Below are 24969 nucleotides of genomic sequence, written 5' to 3' on the forward strand. Positions count from 1 at the left end.
CCAACATCTGATGATGACGAAGTCTTTCATTACGAGCTGCTTATCATGAACTTCTGGCCCTCTAATGTACACACAGTATTCTTGTACCTTTTGTTCCCAAATATTGACTCTCTGCTTCTCCCATCTAAAAATCAACAATCTCCAAGGTAAATGACGAGACTCCCCTGTGGAAGACATTGCCGTTTTCAAAGATTAGCCTGCCTCTCGGTTCAGCGTGCTTGATTTAAAACAGAACTCCCAGCCGGCCCTCGTGTGGTCTGCGCAGAAGCACTGCTGCATACTGGCCCAACGTCTAACGCAGGGGCCCGTGGGATGCCCACAGTTATGGAAGGTGCACGTGGCCAAGTGCCTGAGGAACTGGAAAAATGGCTCTGGGAAGTCAGTCCCAGTTGCTGATCACGTGATTTAGTATGCTTCATAAAACTGTGAGGTTTGCAGGCACTGTGCTGTTTCACTCTACAAAGCTACAACTGGATGGCATTTTTTAGAGTTCATATTTGATATATAGTATGCAGTTTTTATTTTAGGGATTTCAAACAACATAAAGTAACCCATAAAAACGGAGGGGGAAATTATTTGTAGTGGGCCTGCTGCCGATCTTACCAGCTTCGGCAAATCAAAGAATGAGGTAGTAGAGGACAAAACTAATTTCTAACTAACCCCCACCATTCTCTGTGGTAGTCTCTTAAAGCACTCTGTCTAGTACAAATTGAGTCCTCTAATTTGTAGCATTATTCAGAAGAACAATAATCAATTTGAGTGATTGAATTAATCAGGCACAGTAAAGAGAGTCTTTAAAAAAAAAAAAAAAAAACTCTTGAGCCACTGTCAGCATCCACTGGCACCAAACTCCAAAATAGCGTTAGCATCAGGAGAGAAAAATTCAAGTGAAATATAATTGTCAAGCAAACAGAGGCAATGATCAGATGGCAGGCAAGCACATCTGGCCTGTAGAGCAATGTTTTTACATGGAAAATTGTAGAAAAGAAGAACAATCACAGGTGGGTCCCCAGCTTCACTGCATTCTAAAATACTACACAGAGATACAGCAAAGTCAAATGTCAGACACCACAAGAGGGGTCTTGAGTTTTGGACAAAGGGGGCTTATAAGTTATAAGGAAGTGCCATATCACAGCCCCTGGCCTGATTCGGGGCTGGACAGAATAGTAACTTACTGTGGTGGAAACGGAAACCAGCCCTATCCCAGAAGCTGGCGTGTCAGGGGCTGGGGTCCAACCAACTCTTGTGGTTGCATAAGACCTTAACTCTAGATCAGAGCTGGTTCCATGGGGCCTGTATTACTCTGTTCTCACACTGCACTGGGTAATTTATAAAGAAAAGAGATTTAACTGACTCATAGTTCTGCATGGCTGGGGAAGCCTCAGAAAACTTACAGTCATGGTGGAAGGGGAACAGGCACATCTTACATGGTGGCAGGCGAGAGAGAGAGAGAGCACCTGTGTGAGAGCAGGAAAAACTGCCATTTATAAAACCATCAGATTTCTTGAGAATTCATTGACCGTCATGAGAACAGCATGGGGGAAACTGCCCCCAGGATCCAATCACTTCCTTCCCTCAGCATGTGGGGATTATAATTCAAGATGAGATTTGGGTGGGGACACAAAGCTTAACCATGAGGGCCTGTTCAGGAAGCCATTCTACAGGAATCAGTCTTAAACAAGTTAGCCCTTATCCCATGTAAATCGAGAGTCGGATTGGTCCAGGTGATACCCATGGGCTAGGGGAGGTCCCCAAACACTCACCATTGTCTCGGGTCATTGTCTGAGTCATTGCTATTGTCCTGGGGTTGGTAACTGAAGAGTTATGGCCTTTTATTTCACTCAGGGATAATTTCAGACACTCATAATTGTTTAATTCATAACTTTTTAAACAGTGTATTTGGGACCCCAACCCCAGCCGGTGAACAGGCTCTTGACACTGTCACAAGAAGGATTTCAAGGATGACTCAGAAAATAGTGAAAGTACTTTTTGCGAAGCAAAAAGTACACACTCAGGAAAGAAGAGTGTGCGTGTACTCAAGAGAGACATTCGTCTGCAAGAAGGTTTAGGGCTTCTATCTTTAGTTTCTTTACATTCATGAAGATGTCTAAAGAAAGGTGACGATGTATCAGAAATGTGGTGCCACCTATATTTATAGCAAACATGGGTGTTTGCAAAACTGCCCAGGTGCTGGTGGAAGTGTAATTTAGTATGTTAATGGGCATATAATGAGGTCCTGGGAGAAACCTAGGTCAAATCCAGCACCATGCTGGGTACAGTTGGTCTTAGCCAGCTTGGCCCACATCTTATTTTTTAGGGTCTTATTGGCCACTGACTTATGGAGCTATTTCAACAGTATCCTTTTTGCTAGTCATGTGAAACCTCTGCCTGAAACTGTCTGTTCTCCTATGGCCACCCTGTATTATTCCTGTCTCACAGGTATTTGGCCCTGGTGTATTATCTATATGATGAATGAAAGCCATCAAATTATCTTCAGCAGCTTTCATTGTATAATAAAAGCAGGGTAGTAGGCCAAAGAAGTTAAAAGTTAATTAGATGCCAGCTTAGCCTGGCAAGTTATCACAAAGTTTGCCATTGTCCCAGGGTTGGTACTGAAGAGTTGTGGCCTTTTTTTCACCCAGGGATAATTTCAGACACTTATAATTGTTCAACTCATAACTTTTTAAACAGTGTATTTATGGAAAACCTGGAGGGACCATCTTCACCTCAGCCGCCTACACAGCAGTTCTGCACCACTCTCAGAATCCAGATTTCTCAGATGAGGTAAGAGCCAGCCCTCCACTGTCCCCAGCAGCTCCTAAGAAAGGTGGGTGAATGGTCAGATAACTGTGTAGTGAGAAACACTCTCCCTAGACCTCATCAGACTCAGGACATGCCTTGGCCGGTGTATACTTACCAAGATTTCTAAACTATATTAATTGACAGTTGTTCCAGGAATACATTACAAATTCATGTATTTCAGGACAGGAGTGACCTTTTAAAAAAAAGGGATGCTGGCCTGGTGCAGTGGCTCACGCCTGTAATCCCAGCACTTTGGGAGGCCGAGGCAGGCAAATCACCATCCTGGTCAACATGGTGAAACCCCGTCTCTGCTAAAAATACAAAAATTATCTGGGTGTGGTGGCACATGCCTGTAATCCCAGCTACTCGGGAGGCTGAGGCAGGAAACCCACTTGAACCAGGGAGTCGGAGGCTGTGGTGAGCCAAGATCACACCACTGCACTCCAGCCTGACAACAGAACAAGACTCTATCTCAACTAAAAAAATTAAAATTTAAATTTAAAAAAAATATGCTTTTAGTGCTGACATATATCTTTTCTTCTTTTCTTTTTCAGTGAATTTTTTTTCCTTTTATTTCACTGGCTAGTGAAGAGATTGTGTTAAATAGCTTTACCAATGAATGGCAGCATTTCATGTCATAAGGAAGAGAGCAGAGAACTAGAGCCTGAGCCAATTACATTGCTTATGACATGCCTGAACTTAAGTGAGCTTGGACCCTGTCATCTCTAAACATGACAGGGAACAAGCCTTGCCCTGGCAGGCTTTCAGGACTCTTGCTGTGTGCCAAGCCTCAAACTAAATTCCATGCACACATCATCTCCCTTAATCCCCACAGTAATTCCAAGAAGTTGGTACTATTATTACCTCCCTATTTGATGGATAAGAAAACTATGGCTCAGAGAAGTCAAGTAACTTTACCAAGGGTACATAGTAAGTGAGAGAAATCAAACCAGGCCATGTGACTCCAGAGCCTGAAGCTTCACCCTTCTCCTCTAACACATAGAAAGTCATTGGGCTCATGGTCAATTACTATACACATGTGAGCTTAGATTACAAACAACTTTAGACAAACAAGTTTCAGTGATAAAATTTAATTTCTAACCATAAAGTGAAGGTCTGACTAGTGCAGCCTGCTGATGGGATGCCTGAGATTCACAATATCACACCTTTTATAGGCATTTTCTATGGCTGCTTTCACACATTACCAGCATTTAGCAGCTTAAAACAGCATGCAACTGTTATCTTACTGTTTTGTTATTCCGAAGTCTGAAATGGCTCACAGGGCTAAAATCAAGCTTGCAGCAGGGCTACGAGCCTTCGGGAGGTTCTAGGGAAGATTCCAGTTCCTCTCCTTTTCCAGCTTCTAGAGGCTGCCCACATTTCTTGGCTTTTGAGCCTTCCCAACAATCCCATCACTCTGACCTCGGCTTCTCACTTCTCTTATGAAGTTCTCACTTCTCTTATGACTCTGTCTTCCTCTTATAAGGACCTTTGTGATGACACTGTGCTCATTTGGAAAATCCAGGATAATCTCCCCATCTCTTGGTCCTTAACTTAAACACATCTGTTAAGTCCTGCTTACCATGTAAGGTAGCATATCGGCAGAATTAGAACATTCAGGACATCTAGCGGGTGATGTCTTTCTGCCTCCCACACTGTGCACAGTAATCATTTAAAAACTAATTAAAGGAACACCAATGAAACACCTGCCTGACATTATTTCACTCTTCCATGTACATTTAGTGCTCCTTAATTTTTCCCCCACAAATTCAGGACAGAAAGTGAAATACAGTTAAGGGAAAACCATGATCACATTACAGAATATTTACTGTTATTGGTTGACCAAAGGGTCAATCGGTTGACAAAGCCCATCTGTAAGATGCTTTTTCTGTAGATATATGATTTTTTTTTAATTAATATTCTTACTGTTCTTAACTGTTTTAATCTTTCTATTCTCATGTGTTTCCTGGAAGCCTCATGAAAGCCAAGAGCTTTTTCACATGAGAATATGTACAATTCTGGGAACGACTCGGTTGCTGACATTGAGCTGCCTGCAGCTTACCGGAGTTCCAATGCAAAATGATCATCCCAAGATGTGGGTTCTTGTCCTGGAAGATCCTCTTACTGACCACACCACCTTTGCAGTAACTCAGAGCCCCCTAACATGTGCAGCCCTGGTTCCTAACACTGCACCATGCTACTTCACAAGGCTACTGGGGAAAATGAAATGATGACGTACGTGGCAGAGCTTTGAAAATTCAAAAGCACGATAAAATGTAGAGTTAGTTGAAAACATTTCTTTCCAGAAATAGAGAGAATGCCCTTCATTCAGTATATTTTATTTTCATTCGAAAGCATTATTTGTATAGCTACAGCCTGGCCACTTCCCAAAATGTCTCATTAGCTGTCACAGTAACACAGATATGTTTGTTAGTTTTTAAAAAGAGATCAATTCCATGCCGAAGGTGCATCATTTACTATACCATATTACTCAACAATGTGCATATGAGTTGCCTGGGGATCCTATGAAAGGGCAGATTCCAATTGAGGGTGTCTAGGTTAGTGTCTGAGACTCCAGCCTGGGCAATAAAGTAAGACATCTGTCTCTACAACAAGAACAACAACAAAAATCAAAAAGTTAGCCAGAGGTCATGGCCAGCTGCGGTGGCTCACGCTTGTAATCCCAGCACTTTGGGAGCCCGAGGCGGGTGGATCACAGGGTCAAGAGATTGAGACCATCCTGGCCAATATAGTGAAACCCCATCTCTTCCAAAAATACAAAAATTAGCTGGGTGTGGTGGCGTGCGCCTATAGTACCAGCTACTCGCGAGGCTGAGGCAGGAGAATCTCTTGAACCCAGGAGGTGGAGGTTGCAGTAAGCTGAGATCATGCCTCTGCACTCTAGCCTGGTGACAGAGCAAGACTCTATCTCAAAAAAAAAAAAAAAAAAGCCAGAGGCCAAAGCTGCAGTGAGCTATGTTCGTACCACTGCACTCTAGTCTGGGCAACAAATGCGAGACCCTGTCTCCAAAATGCAAAAAAAACTTCTGTATTTCTAACGAACTTCCAAGTGATGCTTATGCAACTGGTCCCCAACCACACTTTGGGAGGCACGGACTTACTGTTCATTCAATTCGTGTCCCTTAATGACAGTTCCTCGATGTGTGTCTTATCTATATTCTGCAGTTACATCTGTGTGTGTGTTTATGCATATGTATGTGCATGTATTTAATCCATACCCTAGTAGCATGAATTATCTAATGAGAAACACTAGGTATTCTAAATTATCATTATCCATCACAATAAAGAAGTAAAAATATCAACATGTGAATAAATCACTGCTAGCAGAAACAATATTTATTGAGCATTAAATCAGTATATCCAGCACTGTTAAACACGGACCTAGATTTCAGTTAAAGAATTTTTACCCATGGTGTGGTTGCTCATGCCTGTAATCCCAGCACTTTGGGAGGCCAAGGAGGGTGGATCATTTGAAGTCGGGAGTTTGAGACCAGCCTGGCCAACATAGTGAAACCCCATCTCTACTAAAAATACAAAAATTAGCTTGGCATGGTAGCACGTGCCTATAATCCCAGCTACTGGGGAGACTAAGGCAGGAGAATTGCTTGAACCCAGGAGGCAGAGGTTGCAGTGAGCCTAGATTGCGCCATTGCCCTCCAGCCTGGGTGACAGAGTAAGACACAGTCTCAAAAAAAAAATTAAATTAAATAGAATTAAAAAAAAAAATTTTTTTTAAAGCTATGCTTTGTCTTGCTCTGATATTGGGCAAATGATTTTAATCTCAGTCCAACTATGGTTTCTTTCCTTGCAGGTGAAAATTGAGCTACCAACACAACTCCATGAGAAACACCATATTTTGTTTTCTTTTTATCACGTCACCTGTGACATCAATGCAAAAGCTAATGCCAAAAAGAAGGAGGCTCTGGAAACATCAGGTACTGCCAGGAAGAAATCTGAGGCAGAGTCACATGTCTTCTGTTCGAATTGGTTTGGAGAGCATCTTCAAAGCTCTGATTTATGCAATTATTTTTCATGAAGTTTAATAGTAGTAAATAATAAATAGCGTCATTGTGACTTCTTACCGTGGAGGTTTGTACTCAGAATTTTTGTTTGTTATTCTTTTGCACAGTTGGATATGCTTGGCTTCCTCTGATGAAACATGATCAGATAGCTTCTCAAGAATACAACATCCCAATAGCAACAAGTCTGCCTCCTAATTATTTAAGCTTTCAAGATTCTGCAAGCGGAAAGGTACTGAATAATGTATAATTTAAGATTTTAAAAAAGCACACCAGCTTAATGGCATAAGATTATCTTCTTTCTCTGCTATTTAAATTAAGATCATAGTGTATATGTCCCTTGTAGCTATGAATCAAGTGTACCTATGCCACATCTCTTGTTTAGCTTATGGCCACTGGAAATGATCTGTTAAAAATGATCCCGATATCATATTGGTCTCATCTACCAATAGTGCTAAGTGTATTTGCATCTTTTATTTTCTCCTCTATGGTGACATAAGATTAATGGATCAGAACAGCACATTAACATAAACTAAATAATCTATTTATTTTCTTTCTCTCAAATTGTCACAGTGACCGTAAACAAACTTTATTTTGCAGCATGGTGGGAGTGACATCAAATGGGTTGATGGTGGCAAACCACTTTTCAAAGTATCGACATTTGTTTTATCAACAGTAAATACTCAGGTGAGCATGTTGACCTGAAATAGTAGCATTTTCTCTAACTCACAGCATCATGAGGTAAGTCCCATATTTACAGGATGAGACTAATCATTTCCTGAAGTGTCAGAAAGGCAGGTGTTTGAATACTACAAAGGAAGAATGTTAAGGGCATAATCTGATGCCTCCCTCAAGATAGACAGAATGTCCTAGTCCCTTAAGCCCACATACCATAAAACTTCAGACCAAAATACCAGAAGTGTACTTAATAGGATCACACTGCCCTTGGAATATGGCTTGCTTCTACTGACAACACTCATGTGTTAAAAATGTTAAATGTTAAAAATAAAGGCCAGGCACGGTGGCTCATGCCTGTAATCCCAGCACTTTGGGAGGCCGAGGCGGGCAGATTACCTGAGTTCAGGAGTTCAAGACCAGCCTGACCAACATGGAGAAACGCCACCTCTACTAAAAATACAAAATTAGTCGGGCATGGTGATGCATGCCTGTAATCCCAGCTACTCCGGAGGCTGAGGCAGGAGAATCTCTTGAACTCGGGAGGCGGAGGTTGCGTTGAGCTGAGATCGTGCCATTGCACTCCAGCCTGGGCAACAAGAGCGAGACTCCGTCTCAAAAATAATAAATAAATAAATAAATAAACAAACAACAAACAAACAAATACTTCAGATCTTTACCTGAAAACCAAGTCCAATCCCCAATACCTTCCCAGGGCTCATCTCATGGGAAGGCCATGAGGTTGGCAGAACTGCATTTGAGAACCACCCCACCTAATTTCTGGCTCCATGACCCTGGGCAAGTCACTTTACCTCCGATATCCTTATTTCCTCAACAAGAAATGGTATCAACAGAGTCTCTGCTACCTAAGGTTATAGCAAATGTGATCCAAAGGAGAAATATTTCAAAATGTGATCAAAATGAGAAATACATCATGAACTGCAAAAGTCAATACATGTATAATTATTACCATTGTTAAATGACCACAAACTCATTCCTTCCGTGGCAAAGCAGCTTATTTTACCACAATGTGAGTTTTCCGGCAACAGATATAAACTATACATTATTACAAGTACATAAAATATGTATTTCTCCTTTCTTAGGTTTAATGTGTATCTGCTTTTCATTTTTTGCTTCATGCTGCTTTATCTACAAGCCACACTTGATCCATAAGAAAAATGAAATAATCCAGGCATCATATATACATTGGACCAAAATTTCTCTCGGCAACCTCTGAGGCTTCAAGTCCCATTGACTTCTTATCCCTAGCCCTGAACCCACAACTATTTAAACCCATCTTTTCTCTGATGCCATCAACCCTGGTCAAGTTCCACAAAACGCTCAATGTCCACCAAACCCTATATTTTCGTATATCTCAGCAGCTCCTCAGTTTCTCTGTCTCATGCTTCCAGCTGCTTTCTCCAAAGAGGTGGTCTCTAACTCACCACAACACACCCTCTCTCTGCCTTGACTTTCATCACCCACATGCTGGCAGCATTTACCTTAGTTTTCAAACACCCAAGGCCCTGCAGCCAAACAATATCCACCTGGTTCCAGGAAGACCCAGTGATCCCTTTGACATTCAGCCCCTCTTCAGTGGGGAAGAGAAGCTCTCCCACTCACCCTCCCTGACTATTACGAACCATATCATGGGGGGTGGACACCCTACGTGATATGAGGAGTAATTGTACTCCCCTTCCCTGCCACCCCCCACCGCCCCGCCAGCTATTACGAACCATATTGCAGCGGGTGGACACCCCCCCTTCCCCTTTTGGTCTGGTTGGTTCCTACCCATCCTTCAGATCTCAGCTCAATTGTCACTTCCTCTAAGAAGCCTTCCCTGTTCCCTGACCCAACAGACAAAGCTGGGCCATCTTGTCACTCATCCAGATGGCACCTGCTTTGTGTTTGAAGTGCTCATCAAATGGGATTACATAGGTGTGTGTGGAAGTAGTGGTGTCGTGCTGGCCTCCCCGCCTTAATGGAAGGTACACAGAGGAAGGGGTTGGGCCTTCCTTGCCCTCCGCTCTGTCCTCCCTCGGTGCCTGCTAAGAGCCTGGCATGCAGTCAGCTTTCCATAAATAATGAGCAAATAGCAAATAGACGAATCAATGAAGTGATACTTAAAAGGAAAACAGTTGTTTCTAGTCAAAAAAGAGCTACATTTTGAAAACAGAAAATAGCATGCGCGCACACGCACACACGCACACACATAGTGACCTGAGGGAAATGAGGGAAACCCAAGCTACAGATGCCTTTCTGGAATCATAGAAACCAGAGAAACATCCAGAGTATGTCCTCACACAAGTTCTTTATCTCACTGCCTGACTGTGTAGCTCCCACCCTCAGGGCAGAACATGAGAGAATTTTCCAGGTACCACCTTCTTCAGGAAATAAATTTCAAGTGTTATAGTCAGTTTTATCCTAAGATATGAGTTGTGGACTTCTAATCTGGGGCTAATTCAGGCATTCTAAGCCTGAAAATATGCCCCGTGGATATTCATGAGTATGCATTGTCATGTGTGTCAAGCATGGCATGGAAGAAATTGGTGGAAGTCTATGGAAGAAGCGGGAGTGGGAAGATAAATGAGGAAAATTTTTCTCAACACAAAAAGCACAACCAAGAGAAGTAATTCTCCAGCCATTGTCATGTGGTTGAACAGGACAACAAAACCTCTTAGAATGAAATAGAAGAGTGGGCTTTGTAGTTTATGCAGAGCCTTCACTAGGCCAGCAATGTCCACATCAAAGCTTTGTTCCTCCGACTCCTTAATAAAGCATTTGCACTTCAAGGCATCAATCCTACAGAAGTGCTTACCTCACATCACAGTGGTTTATGTTTGTAACACAGTTTACGTGTCATCAGAAATAAACTTTTTTTTTTTTTTTTTTTGCTGTTGTAGGATCCACATGTGAATGCATTTTTCCAAGAGTGCCAAAAAAGAGAGAAAGATATGTCTCAGTCACCTACCTCAAATTTCGTCCGCTCTTGTAAGGTAACATGACATGCAAGCAGTTTCAGTGATCTCCAGGGTAAAAATATGCAAAGGAGACATTTATATTTTCCACTGATTGGTAAACTGGGAGATGATTATTACTCAAGATTTTTTAATACCTTATCAATTCAGAGAGTAAATGATTTTATTTCGTAATTTCTGAATCGTTTCTGTTTCTTGACTTAAAAGACAGGCAAAAATCAGTTTTTTCCAAAATAAAAATAATTGAAAATCAGAATCAATTTATTTTAACTTAGTTATTAAATCAAGAGTCCTTGCAACATTGCCATCATGCCTATATTCCATACTAATTGCAATAAAGAATAAAGCCAGATAAAGGTGGGCTACAGTGCTCATATTCAAGTTCTGAAAAAAATACCAGCAGAATATACTTTATTTTTTTCTAATGTATTCATTTTTTAATTAACAAAGAAAAATTATATGCCTTTATTGTATACAGTATGATGTTTGGAAATATGTATACATTATGTAACAGCTTCATTGAGTTAATTACTGTATTTGTTATATCACATTCTTATAATTTTTATGGTTATAACACTTAATATCCACTCTTTTAGAGATTTTCAAGAGTATAGCCCGTTTTTATTAACTATAGTCACCATGTTGTGCAATATTCCTCCTATATATCTAACAGAAATTTTGTATCCTTTGATCAGCATCTCCCCAGCACTTCTTCCCTAGCCCCTGGTAACCACCATTCCACTGTCTACTTCCATGAATTCAACTTTTTTAGATCCCACGTATAAATGAGATCGTGTGGTATTTGTCTTTCTGGGCCTGGCTCATTTCACTTAGCATAATATACTCCAGGTTCCTCCATGTTGTTGCAAATGACCAAATTTCCTTCCTTTTTTAAGGCTGTATAGTATTCCATTATGTTTATGTACCACGTTTTCTTTACCCATTTCATCTGTTGATGGATACTTGAATTGATTCTATATCTCAGCTGCTGTGAATCGTGCTGCAATAAAGATGGGAACCTAGACATCTTCAGCATACTGATCTCACTTCCTTTGGATATACATCCAGTAGTGGGATTGCTAGATTATATGGCAGTGCTATTTTTAATTTTTTGAGGAACCTTCATATTGTTTTCCATAGTGGCTCTTCTGATTTACATTCCTACCAGCAGTATGCAAGTGTTCCTTCTCCTCCACATCCTCTCCAATAATTATTATCTTTCACCTTTTTTGATAACAGCCATTTTAACAGTTATGAGGTGATATCACACTGTGGTTTTAATTTGCATTTCTCCAATGATCAATGATGTTGAACATTTTTTATATATCTCTTGGCCATTTGTACATCTTCTTTCGAGAAATGGCTATTTGGGTTCCTCACCCACTTTTTCATTGGGTTATTTGTTTTCTTACTATTGAGTTGTTTGAGTTCCTTATATATTTTGGATATTAACCCTTTCTAAGATGTATGATTTGCAAATATTTTCCTCCATTCAACGGAGTAAAGTTGTCTCTTTACTTCATTTAGTGTTTCCTTGGCTGTGCTGAAACCTTTTAGTTTGATATAGTGCCACTTGTCTGTTTTCACTTTGCTGCCTGAGCTTTGAGGGTCATATCCAAAACATCATTGCCCAGTCTAATGTCATGAAGTTTTTCTCCTTATGTTTTCTTCTCATAGCTTTATAGTTTCAGGTCTTGAATCTAGGACATGCTTCAAATTTAATTGATATCCTTTTTATTCTGCCAATTTACTACAGAACTTATTGAATGTGGAAAAGATTCATGCAATCATGAGTTTTCTGCCTATAATTTTGAATCAGCTCTTCAAAGTTCTGGTACAGAATGAGGAAGATGAAATAACTACAACTGTCACCAGGTATCCATAACACAACCTCAAGAGAAGAGACTTTATAATCTGTAGTTACACAAACTCTTAATTATAACTAAACAGTCATCTACTGTTGAGTGTTTACATTTCATTTGAACGCATCTCTAATTTAAGCATTTTCCACTCTTGACTCCTTATCTTCTAATACCTTATTATTAGTAGTAAAGTGTTAGACCTCTTTTTCTTTGATTTTTAAATTAAAATTTTTATTTTGAGATTCATATGCAATTGTAAAACATAATTCAGTTTCCCATGTGCTGTTTACCTAGTTTTCCCCACTGGCAACATCTTCCATACAGGTGTAGAATCATACAGTATAAATTTTTGAAATTGGCTTTTTCACGAAACATAATTCTCTGGAAATTCATCCAGATCATTGCATCTATCAGTAGTTCACTCCTTTTCATTGCAGAGTAGTATTCCATGATGTGGATGCACCACGTATGTTTAATTATTCACCTGTTGAAGGACATCTGGAGTGTCTACAGTTTAGGGCTGTTATGAATAAAAGTGCTAAGAATATCCATGTACAGGTTTTGTGTAAACATAAGTCTTCGTTTCTCTGAAGTAAATGCCTAGAGTGTAATTGCTGGGAGACAAGGTGGTTGCATGTTTGATATTTAAGAAAGTGTCTGTTCTCCAGAGTGGCTATATCATTTTGCATTCCCACAAGAACCTTTTTTTAAAATACTAAATTTTTTAACTGTTCTCACTTTAAATTTGGCTATACTGACTTCTTCCAACATCTCTAATCTGGCCAATGCCTTCACAGATCACAGTTTCTTCTTTATAGAGAGAGTGTTTTGAATTAATTATTAAATTTATATTTGTGCTATTCATTTTTTATAAAAACTTAGTCATAGCATTCTGGAAAAAAAAAATGTTACTTTTGGCATTGAAATGTTTCCAGTATCTTTCTAACTCACAGGCCTGTTACTGACCTCTTTCTGAATGAGGGTTTTTAGCCTAGTTTTTAAAGCAGAGCCTGAAATTCTGGACAATTTAAATATCTCTAATGGCTCCACAACCATCCAGTTCTGGACCCACATTAAAAGTCCCCAACTGTGTCTTCAACTCATGCTCCTTTCAGCATGTGAATGTGTGTCTGTGTTGGCAAGACTCCTAAATATTGCAGCAGATAGATCTGTTGAAAATTCTGAGATATTCCTGAGCACCATAGCCATGGAGTTATAGTGTTAATGTGAAAAAAGAAAAAAAAAAAAAAGCCAAAAAAAGAAAAAAAGCCATGGAGCTATAGTAGTGTTCATGTGAAAAAAGATCCACCTGTACCATCACTGCTACTGGAAACCCCAACCCAGCTACGGGAAAAACAAAGCAAAACAAACCAACTGCATCTTAACCTAATTACTTCTTCCAAAAGCACATATACTGCCCATAGATCGGAAGGCAAGCCCTTTTCAAATGAAATATTATTATTAATTTGAAGTTAAAAGTCTAAAATTATAATTAGGCACTAAAAGTAATCCCTTTTGCAAAAAAGATAATGTCAAAAATGCACAGACTGTAATTAGCACATTCAACTTGGACAAAAAGTCTCCACTGTGATATTACAACACTACTTATATCTTTGTGTTTCAAAGTTTCAAAGTTGGAAATGGCTCATTGATGGAAATGGTCATCGATGCTATAGATATTAAATGCCCAGTATTGGATATGGGGGTGAGAAGGGCAAGGAAGGAGTCAGAGATTGGTTCATTCATTCACCCGGTAACTATTAAATACCCAATTTACGAAGCACTGTAATGACAAACTAAAGCGGGATTTTTCTGCCCTCTCCAGAAAGGCCACTGATCAGCTTTGCTTTTCCAGGGTTCTGACCGACATTGTGGCCAAGTGCCATGACGAACAGCTGGATCATTCTGTCCAGTCATATATTAAGGTATGAAATGCCTCTTGGAAATTGCTCATATCCCTTGTGCTATGTGGCTTGTCTCATTTCCTGTGTGCAGTAAGTGGGAAGTTTTCTCCCTTTAACTGAGTGGCGCCCATCACAGTAATATCAGGAATTCCCCTTAGCTACTTAGAATTCCATCTCTTTGCATTAATGGGCAAGGTGAATTTTTAAACGTATAAGTAATGTGTACCTGTGCAAATAAATAATTAAATGGGGAGAGAGAGGAAAGAAAAAGATAGAGGAGAAGACTCAAGTGCTGTGCTTTTGAAGTCAACATTACAAGTAAAGGAGATTCCTGTGTTAATTTAAGGAAGACTTTCCTATTGGTTTGTTGAATGCTCTGTGTTTCCTCTGCAATGCTTTCTTAGCTCTTTCTATTGTTTTCTCAGGCATTATTTCATTTTCCCAGTTACTGTATATTTGTACCTGCTTCTGGTATGTTAAGTCCTTTATCTTCTGGCATGAACCACTTGCCCATTCCATCAGTGTGCACTGCTTCTTCCAGTGTCCTATGTCAAGTGTTCACTCAGAGATGCTTCTATTCTCATTTCCAGTTGGCCTGTGGATTAATGCCAGTGAACTTGTGATGATGTTTGTGTTTTCGTAGTTCCCATCTAAATGTCATCCTCTTTAATGAAAAGAAAGAACCCATCCAGAAATACAGAAGAGTATCTTAAATTACTTTATAATACATAGAGGATCTAGATATCTAATCTTTTTCCTATGCATAGATTAAATCTTTTTGAGACATAGCTTTTTCATCAAAAAACTATATTCTCTTAATATGTATGCACAGACAGATACTAACATATTCAAGATGTCTAGAAACTTGTTTTTTAAAAAAAATTGGCTTGGTGTGGTGGCTCACGCCTGTAATCCCAGCATACTGGGAGGCTGAGGTGGGCAGATCACGAGGTCAGGAGATTGAGACCATCCTGGCTAACACAGTGAAACCCCATCTCTACTAAAAATACAAAAAAATTAGCCAGGCATGATCATGAGTGCCTGTAGTCCCATTACTCGGGAGGCTGAGGCAGGAGAATGGCGTGAACCCAGGAGGCAGAGCTTGCAGTGAGCCAAGATCGCGCCACTGCGCTCCAGCCAGGGCAACAGAGTGAGACTCCATCTCAAAAAAAAAAAAAATCCTCGCTCCCATAAAAGGAAGTAACCAGAAATTGCATTCTGGAGAGAACCCCTCTAAGATACCATCTGGAAGGAAATATTTTTCGTTAACAATTTTTATATCCATATGTTTTCTATCTGTCAGAAATGTTGGTTGTCTTCCCAAATACCAAAGTATGAGTGTGTGCCCTTTTTAAACATAGGCTACATGCCTAAAAGAGTTATTTCACAATAATTTCTCTACGGTATAATTTTACCCAATAAGATCCACATCTCAGTTGTGAAAAGCCAGTTCCACCTACACATGCCTTTTTAGTTTGCTCCCTAAGATAGGGTCATAGCTTAGTTTTATAGAGTATCGATGAATTTACCATTCAACAGAATCACCTCGAGAGGTTTCACCCTCTCAATGCTTACGCCAATGTTTCATTTCAATCCTTAAAGGGACTGAGAGAGAAAGAGAAAAAAAGTTCTTGACCCATCTTATACACAGGCATCTCCATTTCAACACATATTATTTTCCTCATGTCAGTGAAATCATTGAAAATTACTTTAAGAATTCTCCTGTGTTGTGACTATTTTTGTGATTACCAAGGCTAAGCTCTTTGTGAGTACCTCAAATCTCAGACTCTCTACCGATGATGCTCCTGGAGAGATGCATTAGAAATGCATCCTGGTGTGGCCCTTATTTTTGACCAGGATATCTGAAATACCCAATAGGACCATCTCACTTTATAATACAGGAGATTATCTACTTAGGTTGCTTTAAGTGATTTAAATCCAAAAATACACCTATGTGGAATTTTAGGCTGGTAACAATTTTATAATAAATTTTAACATATCTAAAACAAATACCTCCTAATAAATATCATCAACTCACATTTTACTCTGGAAAGAACACTAAGTTGGCAAGTAAGAGATTAGATTCTAGTCAATTCTGACTGGAGCAGTCAGCCTCTCTGAACCTCAGTTTTCTCCTCTGTGATGTGCGATGAAATGACCAAAGGAACATTCAGCTCTATCATTCCGTGACTGGACTCAGTGCATGCTTGAATGTCCTCGAAAGATGTGACATTCAATGCAATTTGTATTTATTCAGAAGTTATCTAAACACCATTTCAAGTTCAGTGGTGCTAAATGCTGCTAACTCACTTCATCTACAATATTCAAAATGCACACATACACCATGCCTTTTTCAAAGATGCGTGGCTAAAGCCAGTCTAATTAAATGCCATGGTTAACAGTGATTTGTAGCACTGATGGGTTATAGTCAACATTTTAAAATAATATTTCAGTGCCAGTTTAAATGCCCTTCAGGCTAAATAACTGTGCATGGCATGAGCTCATTGATGACATTGCTCTCATCTGAGGTATAATCCATGAGAGGGAAAAATTGTATTACTCTTGATCTTATCTAGTTTCATGCATCCATTAACTTCATCTTTCTTCTTTGAGATGAGCTTGGAGAAGTCAAATCCCACCAAGACAAGTTAGGTTGCCAGTGTGCTACAAAGTTTAAAGAAACAGTTACAGATCCAAAAGCTCATGTGCCTCTATGTTAAGCCATTCATTCTCTTTCCTGCCTTCACTCTCAATTATAGTGAAATCTGAATTGTGAAAATTTTGAAGAAATGTCCTTCCATGAGGCAAACCCAACTCATAAGTGAAATATTATAATTCAGTAATAAGCATTTTATATTTGAACTTTATGGATGTGCATAAATTGATACTGATATTCTTAAGAGATGAAGAAATACTGAAAACCAGCCATTACATGCACTCAGTGGTGCATGCCAAAACCAATCTTCTGAGGAAGAAAAATAAGTATGCACCATTTGTTGTCTTACTGATGGCCAATGTTCATGAACGCCTTGATAGATGTGTCTAAGCATGGGATGATAGACCCTGGGCTTGTGGGGAGCTCACCTACTGGCCTCTGGAAGGCACCAGCTTCCCCACTTGGCTATTTGAGTGGGTGCTCTACCCTTTCAGGATGAAGAATTGCTACCATGCCACCTGTTACCAATGGAGGAAGGAGAAGGGGAATGTGTCCTAAGTAGGTGGGTCAAAGCCCTCCATGTTTCCTTGAACGTGTTAAATGGCTCTCCGGCTCTTTCTCTTGATTTCTACAAAGAGTTTCAAGGAGAGCTTAGGTGAGCAAGGCCCGACTTCTGCAAAGCCCTAAATAGGAACAGGTGTGTCCCGCTCTTATCATTGGGCCTGCATTTATTTCATGGCAAAATCTGGCATGAGCAGATAATTTTGAGATATGAGTTATTCACATGGCATAGTTTTTGAAGCTTCATTTTTCAAAGTATTTAACTTTATTCACTTTTTGGATTTTCTTCAGTTCGTGTTCAAGACCAGGGCATGCAAGGAGAGGACTGTACATGAGGAACTGGCTAAAAATGTGACTGGTCTTTTGAAATCAAATGACTCAACAACAGTAAAGCATGTCCTAAAGGTAAGAATTTAAAGATGGTCCTTTAATGTGAGTACTAGGCATGGATCATGCTTATCCCTAGAAAATGATAGGAGTCATTGATGTAGACTGCTTCTCTTGCAGTTTCCAGCATTAAGATTCATATTGAAACTTAGCATATAAAGATACTAAGCAAAAGAGATCTATATCAAGACAACATACAAAAAAGTAGAATGGGCTGGGTGCGGTGACTCACCCCTGTAATCCCAGGACTTTGGGAGGCCGAGATGGGCAGATCACTTGAGGTCAGGAGTTCAAGACCAACCTGGCCAACATGGTGAAACCCCATCTCTACTAAAACTACAAAAACAAAATTAGCCAGGAGTGGTGGTGCGCGTCTGTAATCCCAGCTACTCAGGAGGTGGAGGCAGGGGAATCGCTTGAACCCGGGAGGCAGAGGTTGCAGTGAGCTGAGATCATGCCATTGCACTGCAGCCTGGGCAACAAGACCAGATAGATAGGTAGGTAGGTAGGTAGGTAGGTAGGTAGATAGATAGATAGATAGATAGATAGATAGATAGATAGATAGATAGATAGACAGACAGACAGGTAGATAGATAGGTAGATAGATAGATAGATAGATAGATAGATAGATAGATAGATAGACAGACAGACAGACAGACAGACAGATATTGTATGTTAGAAAAGAAGATGCATTGGAAAAATTATAGAACTGGTAAGAATTGGGCATTGTGAGTACTGAAGGTGTAGGGGAGAGTTGAAGTTTTAAATAGAGTGATCAGGATGTATCTGATGGAGAAGGTAATTCTTGAGTAAAAAAAAAAAAAAAAAATGTGAAGGCAAAGAGGGTGCTGGCCATGGAGATGCTCAGAGGGAAAGACCTGCATGAAGTCATCAGGCAGCAGCACGGCTGGTGTGTCTGCAGGAGACAGGGCGGACACTGTGGCTAGAGCCAAGTGAGCAGAAAGAAAAAAAAAAAAAGATGGAAGATGAAGTCATGGAAGCCACTGGAGGCTTGGCAGTTAGCACAGGCCTGGCTTTCCCACTCAGAGCAGAACGGGGATTTGTGTCATTGGAAGGTTTTGCACAGAGGAGTAATGTTTTAAACCAAGCTGACCTTGGTTTAAAAGAATCCCTCTGACTGCTGTGTTGAGAATCGACTACAGTGGGGTGAAAATGGAGAGCGCAACCACTCGAGGGGCTATCAGAGAGGCAGGATCCTCTGCGGAGAGTCGCTGCTCAGTTAAAATACGGAGTGAAGAGAATGCTCGGAGAAGAACTGCATCTTCAGGAGATTGTGCTAATGATGGACCATGTGCTCTGGAAGGCGGGGCAGGCAGATTTCAGGAGACGGGAGGCAGTGGAGTGTGCAGATACATAAGGGAACGTGTGGAGAGGGCAGCAGAGGAGTCAAGGTTTCATCTGTCATCAGATGTAAACAGGCAAAAGCTCAATTTCATTAGTGCTGGTGGATTCAAGGAAAATAGTGGAGGCAGGCCAGAGTGCTAAGGGGTGGAGAGGGGCAGGAGTCTGTTGAATTAAGAGACAAATGTTGGAACACTTGACATGATGGCTAAAAATATTTTGGACAAGATTAGGGAGAGAGGATTGCAGCAGTGTGCCTGGGATTCATTCATATTCCTAACAACATGTTTCACTTCTAATTTAGAATGCTGTTGGAGTGCTAGGATAGTATTGGTAGCCATTTCCATTTCTTCTAACTAAGAAGTGATCACTCCATTAAGCCATAGCTGCCTTTGTAGAACATCAATCCCTTCTCTTTTTGATCTGAGCCAGTCTTTCGGAATTAGGACTATGTTGTCAAAAGTTTATAGCAGCCTTGTTTGTATGAGCTTAAAACAGGATATAATCCAAATGCCCATTGACAGTAGAGCAGATAAGTACGTGGTGATTATATATGTCATGTGGTGACCACAGGTGATGCCCCCAGCTACATGCTTCAACATAAACGAACCACAGAACAGAGTTTGTTGAATGAAAAAGGCAATCTCAGAAGAATACATAGAGGACAGTTCCATTTATATGAAGTTCAGTGGCCAGATGAACTAAATATCCCTTCATTGTATAAGTATTCATAGCACAATTGTGAAGTAAAGTAAAGGGAATGATTAGCATAAAATTTAAAACTGTTACTGTGGTGGAAGGGGTAGGAAGCAGAGAGGATGCAAGGGGTGCGTTCTTGAAACTATACATATACAATATGACTTTTTGTAGCTAAGTGTCACCCTTAGGCCCAAGAAAGAAGGGTGCCCATCCTGGGGTGTGCTTTGCTTTTCTCATACTGCACCCATCCTCATAGGCCAAGGTTTAAGAGGAGCTAAGAGAATAAAGAGAATAAGCCCACCAGGAGCCCCTACCTCCCCTTCTAGACCTGTAAGGAACCCCAAGACCCTCTTGCTGAAGGTCCTATAGGCGGATTCCCAGGCCTGCTTCAACCTCTGTCCCAAGCCCTCCAGGACCCCCAGAGGACAGGTCTTGATGCCTGAGTGCAACACTAGACCCCATTAAGGAGCTATTTGTGGCAGGGAGGAGGGTCGCGTTGTGGATAGCACTCAGACGTGCAGGCTGGACAGTTTCCAAAAGAGCTCAGGTGAACAAGGTCCTACCTCTGCAAAGCCCTAAGTAGGAACAAGTGTGTACTGCTCTTATCATTGGGCCTGCATTTATTTCATGACAAAATCTGGTATGAGCAGATAATTTTGAGATATTAGTTATTTAGGTGACATAAGTTTTGAAGCTTTGTTTTTTAAAGTACTTAACACATATGCACCAGGCCCCTCAAGGGGGAGGACAGAGCCTTGGGTGAGAAGAAAAGGGTTAGGCCAGGCCCTGTGCCCCTTAGGACCTCACACACTGGTGCGGCATTCCAAGGTGTTATGAAGTTTTGTTTGTCGAGGTAGGAGGATCAAATATATTTTATTTAACACCTTTTCAGCTTGACTTCCAACTTCTAGATATTTAGACATATGATCTTCCATTTTCACCCTTGCCTCTAACCTTTGAAATTTTAGGGGTGAGCCTGGTACAATAAAAAGTTTGTTTAGGTCGGGCTTGGTAGCTCACGACTGTAATCCCAGGACTTTGGGAGGCTGAGGTGGGAGGATCACCTAAGACCAGGAGTTCAAGACCAGCCTGGGCAACATGGTAAAACCCTGTCTCTACAAAAAACACAAAAAGTTAGCTGGGCATGGTGCACACATCTGTAGTCCCAGGTATCCAGGAGACTGAGGTGGGAGAATCACCTGAGCCGGAGAGTTCAAGGCTGCAGGGAGCCGTGATAGCACCATTGCACTGCAGTCTGTCAACAGAGTGACATGGTCTCAAAAAAAAAAAAAAAAGTTTGTTTAGTTTTGTTTCACTAAGTGAAACAACTAGAACATCCCTTGAATAAATATTTCGTAAAATAACAGCTTAGTCAGTCATGCCAAGTAAACTTGTAACTTGTTTTAAATGTTTTTTGAGAGGATTGAGAAACTGAAATGTCTGACATTTACTTTTACCACTAGAACTTTTTATCCTATTTTATAGTGGGATACAAATCATCCCACTATAATAGAGAATATTTTACTGCTCTAATTCATTTAGTTTCAAAGAACACATTTTAACATAACAATGTTATAGTATATTACATATTACAAAGAAAAAAATTATCATTATTTTACCATAGGATAATAAATGTCTCGTTGCCTTTTTTTTCCTAATAGCATTCCTGGTTCTTCTTTGCAATTATCCTAAAATCGATGGCACAGCACTTGATTGAAACAAATAAAATCCAGGTAAGAACATCAGTAATATAATATTATAATATGTTTACAATATTATCCAACAATTGCACTAATGATTATGCTGTCATTAGTTCCATTTTTACTTGCTTTATAAACCTTAGCAATTTACAATAATTACTTTATAAGTAGGAGAAATGATTGTGTACATCTGCACAGGCCCTTCAGAAGCAGATACCAAGACAATATTGGAAATGCAAAAGATGTATTGGAGGGAAGTAACTATAAAGGATAAAAGGAACAGGAAAAAGAAATGGGAAGGTCTGATGCCTGTAAATGAAAAGAGGGAAGGAAGGAGGGTTGGCTAGGAAGAGTCTCACAGTGATAAGGTTTTAGCTGGGCTAATGGGAAGTCTGAGAGCAAAGAGTTGTCGTTAGAGGAACCCTGCACTGGGGAGGCCATCTGACTCTAGGACCTCTGCAAGCTAAGTCATTGACTGGGAGCAGCCTGGGGAAAGGGTAGCCTTGGCATGAATGCTGGAGCAGATCCCAAGATACAGCAGCTCTTTATATTCCTCCACTAGATTCTGTCTTGAAGAAACATTTGAGCAATGCACATTCCTGGCTGCCACAGTCCAAGTTTGCATGACATATTGTACATGTTCATGAATCTGCTTCCCCACAGTTCCCATGGGCCTCTCCTCCTGAAAGGAAGGAAGCTTAGAAGAGGGACCCTGATGGAATTAACTAAAGCCCCTGCCATGGCTTTTCAGGAGCCTACGTATTACTCATCATCTCCCATCACAACCCTCCATTCTAGATCCCTCTCACCCTAGCTAGCAGCTCCAAAGGTCTTGGTGACTCACCTGGTGATGTAACCCAAACCCTCATTCTAGAGTGGTCTTGGCCTCAGGTCATCATACTGTACTCACACCAGAGTTGGTACATGTGGCCATTCACAGTTACAATGGAGTGAGGAAGACCAAGAAGCAGCCAAGTAGATCACCTGAGTTCCACACACATTTCTCTCAGCCCCCATTGTGAGTAAGGTCAAGGGAAGACCTTTGGCATTGCCCTTGCCCCACATGGAGAGTAAATCAGAACAATGCTGCATGAGGTGGGGTGGTGGTGTACAGTGATGTTGTTTTGATTTACTCTTTTGGTGGGGGAGAAGCAGCGTCAGAAGCTTCCACCTGGCCTCTCCCTCTAGGTTACCTCCACAGACCAAGCACCCCATGGAAGGTTACTCCAAATGCCAATTTTACTAATACAAATTATACATTTGGGACCAGTTACATGACTATTGGGGGAGATCTTTGAACCCAATGGATCTACTGTTAACAGAACTTTAGTCAGGACTCCACTTTTAATCCCTGTAAGTGCCCACTCTATCAGGGTGATGCTTTTCATTTCTGGATATCAGTGTCAACTCAGATCCTGTGTCCAACAGTCCTTGAACTGTATTCCCTTCTTCTCAGTGTATCGTAGCCTGAGTAAATGGCTACAGGGCCCTTTGGAGAAGAACTGATAGACTCATTACACTACGTACCTACTGCATTGTTGCAGCAGGGGCTTTCCTTTAGGGACTCCATCACCTCTTCAGTCAATGTGTACCAGATCTGAATTGTGACTCAGGTCCAGGAACAGAGAAAGGAACCATGACTATTCATTAGAATGAACATCCTCATCTTCCAGTTGCCCATTCTTGCCTTCTTTGTTAATATGATGTACCACCATTGCTGGTTGCTGTCTGTTTTGTCCCTAGGAGTTCCAGGTATCATTAACCAGCTCTACAACTCCCTGAGAGTTGGTCCCTCTTGGCTTCCCCACCAGTCTTGCCATTTGTCATGATACTCACAGCCTCCTGGCTCCTAAGATTAAGCGTAGCACATGGCCTCTGTTGTTTTGGTGATCCCTGATCCCCATGGCTGCTCATGAGCCAACGCTGTGACTGCTGCTCCTGCCAACAGATGGGAAACGCCCCTGACTTTCTTAACGATATTGGTCCCCAGCACCTTCTTGATGGCCGTGGTGCATGCTGTCTTCTGGGCCTGCCTGGGGAACTTGATACGCTGGTGGATCTTCTGGTCTCAATTAATATCCATTCCCACATATCCATCTCTCTCCACCTCTTTATTTTTTCCTCTATCCTCTGCCAGGACAACCAGACATTTCCACTTCGCTTAAAGTAGGCCATCTCTGGATTCTCAGAGCAACCCTAGCAGGGAGTTGCTCATCCCGTGAGTCCTTATTTAATCCCGTGTTCTGAAAAAGCACCTCCATGTCAATGCATTCTAAGTTACCTGCCCTTACTTTCTGGCCCACATCCTCAATGTCCAATTGCAGAGGTTCTGCCCTACCTCCTGGTGGTACATGCTAGCTAATTTTTATAGCCCCTTTGGGTGTATTCTCTTTCTTGCTTTTTTTTAGGACCAGCAAGCCCCCAGCTGGGTTAAGCTAGGATTTAACCTCCAGGTATTGTCCTGATCACCAGAAGGAGAGGCGGGACAGCTCCTCAAGGGTTTGCCTGATTGCTAGCAGGGAGAAGCCTCTGCAATATCATCTTGCATGGGAGGAGTGCTGACACTTAATGGGGAGGAATTAAACTTCTGCCAGCACTAAGGCTTCAGGGAAGTATGCAGATCCACTTCCTCAGAGTCATCCATCCAGAGGTCCTCATCCACGCTCTAGGCCCCAGGTCTTTCTAACCAAGGCCTTGATCTTAGCATGACAGAAATGCCTTGCTGGACCTTTAATTGTCTGTAGAGTTCCATAACTCTTAACTCGTAAATCCCGTGTTTGCTTTTCTGCTGTATCTGCTTTCCACTTCTGGAGATGAGAACCTCCCACCTGGGAGGGAGAGAAAATCTAACACAAAGATAAAAATGGTTCGCATCTCACTGTCATTAAGCTCTACTGGGGTCAGGAAACCTCACTGTTGAAATTCCTGCTCTGTCACTAACTTGTTAGCTGATGAAAATGACGCTTCACATCTCAGTGCCTGTTTTCTCATCTGTAAGAAGAGTGGATTGGACTAAAATTCTCTTCTAGTTCCTACCAATATGCATCTGCTTGTAGAGACAGGTCACAAAACACACCTGTGAGCAGCCTAAGAATAAATGAACTGATAATAGCCAGCATGATTGTGTCCAGCAGTTTGTCTTCCCCGATAGAGGTATGCTTTTCATGACCCCCTTCAGTGGTAACCCTCACACCCTAGTCTTCTTTCAGGAGCGCTGCACCTTTCACTCTCTAACCATCTCTCATCATCACAGTGGGAAAAGACCTGATATCATCTTTTTTCTTTTTTTTTTTTTTTTCAAGACCGAGTTTTACTCTGTTGCTCACACTGGAGTGCAGTGGCA

The 24969-nt window shown here is 41.1% G+C and overlaps 1 protein-coding gene across 1 annotated transcript in view; it reads left to right on the top strand.

Moving 5' to 3' along the window:
* Positions 1-24969, top strand: part of DOCK10 (dedicator of cytokinesis 10) — a 194811-nt gene that overhangs the window by 109111 nt on the left and 60731 nt on the right. Inside the window, exons 19-27 of the mRNA XM_011995068.1 lie at positions 2692-2784; positions 6635-6758; positions 6953-7074; positions 7443-7529; positions 10421-10513; positions 12252-12370; positions 14213-14282; positions 17770-17883; positions 21588-21659. Of these exons, the coding sequence (XP_011850458.1) occupies positions 2692-2784; positions 6635-6758; positions 6953-7074; positions 7443-7529; positions 10421-10513; positions 12252-12370; positions 14213-14282; positions 17770-17883; positions 21588-21659 (894 nt within the window). The remainder of the gene's footprint in view (positions 1-2691; positions 2785-6634; positions 6759-6952; positions 7075-7442; positions 7530-10420; positions 10514-12251; positions 12371-14212; positions 14283-17769; positions 17884-21587; positions 21660-24969) is intronic.

The sequence above is a fragment of the Mandrillus leucophaeus genome, unplaced genomic scaffold (assembly GCF_000951045.1).
Source record: "Mandrillus leucophaeus isolate KB7577 unplaced genomic scaffold, Mleu.le_1.0 Scaffold469, whole genome shotgun sequence".
Taxonomy (NCBI): domain Eukaryota; kingdom Metazoa; phylum Chordata; class Mammalia; order Primates; family Cercopithecidae; genus Mandrillus; species Mandrillus leucophaeus.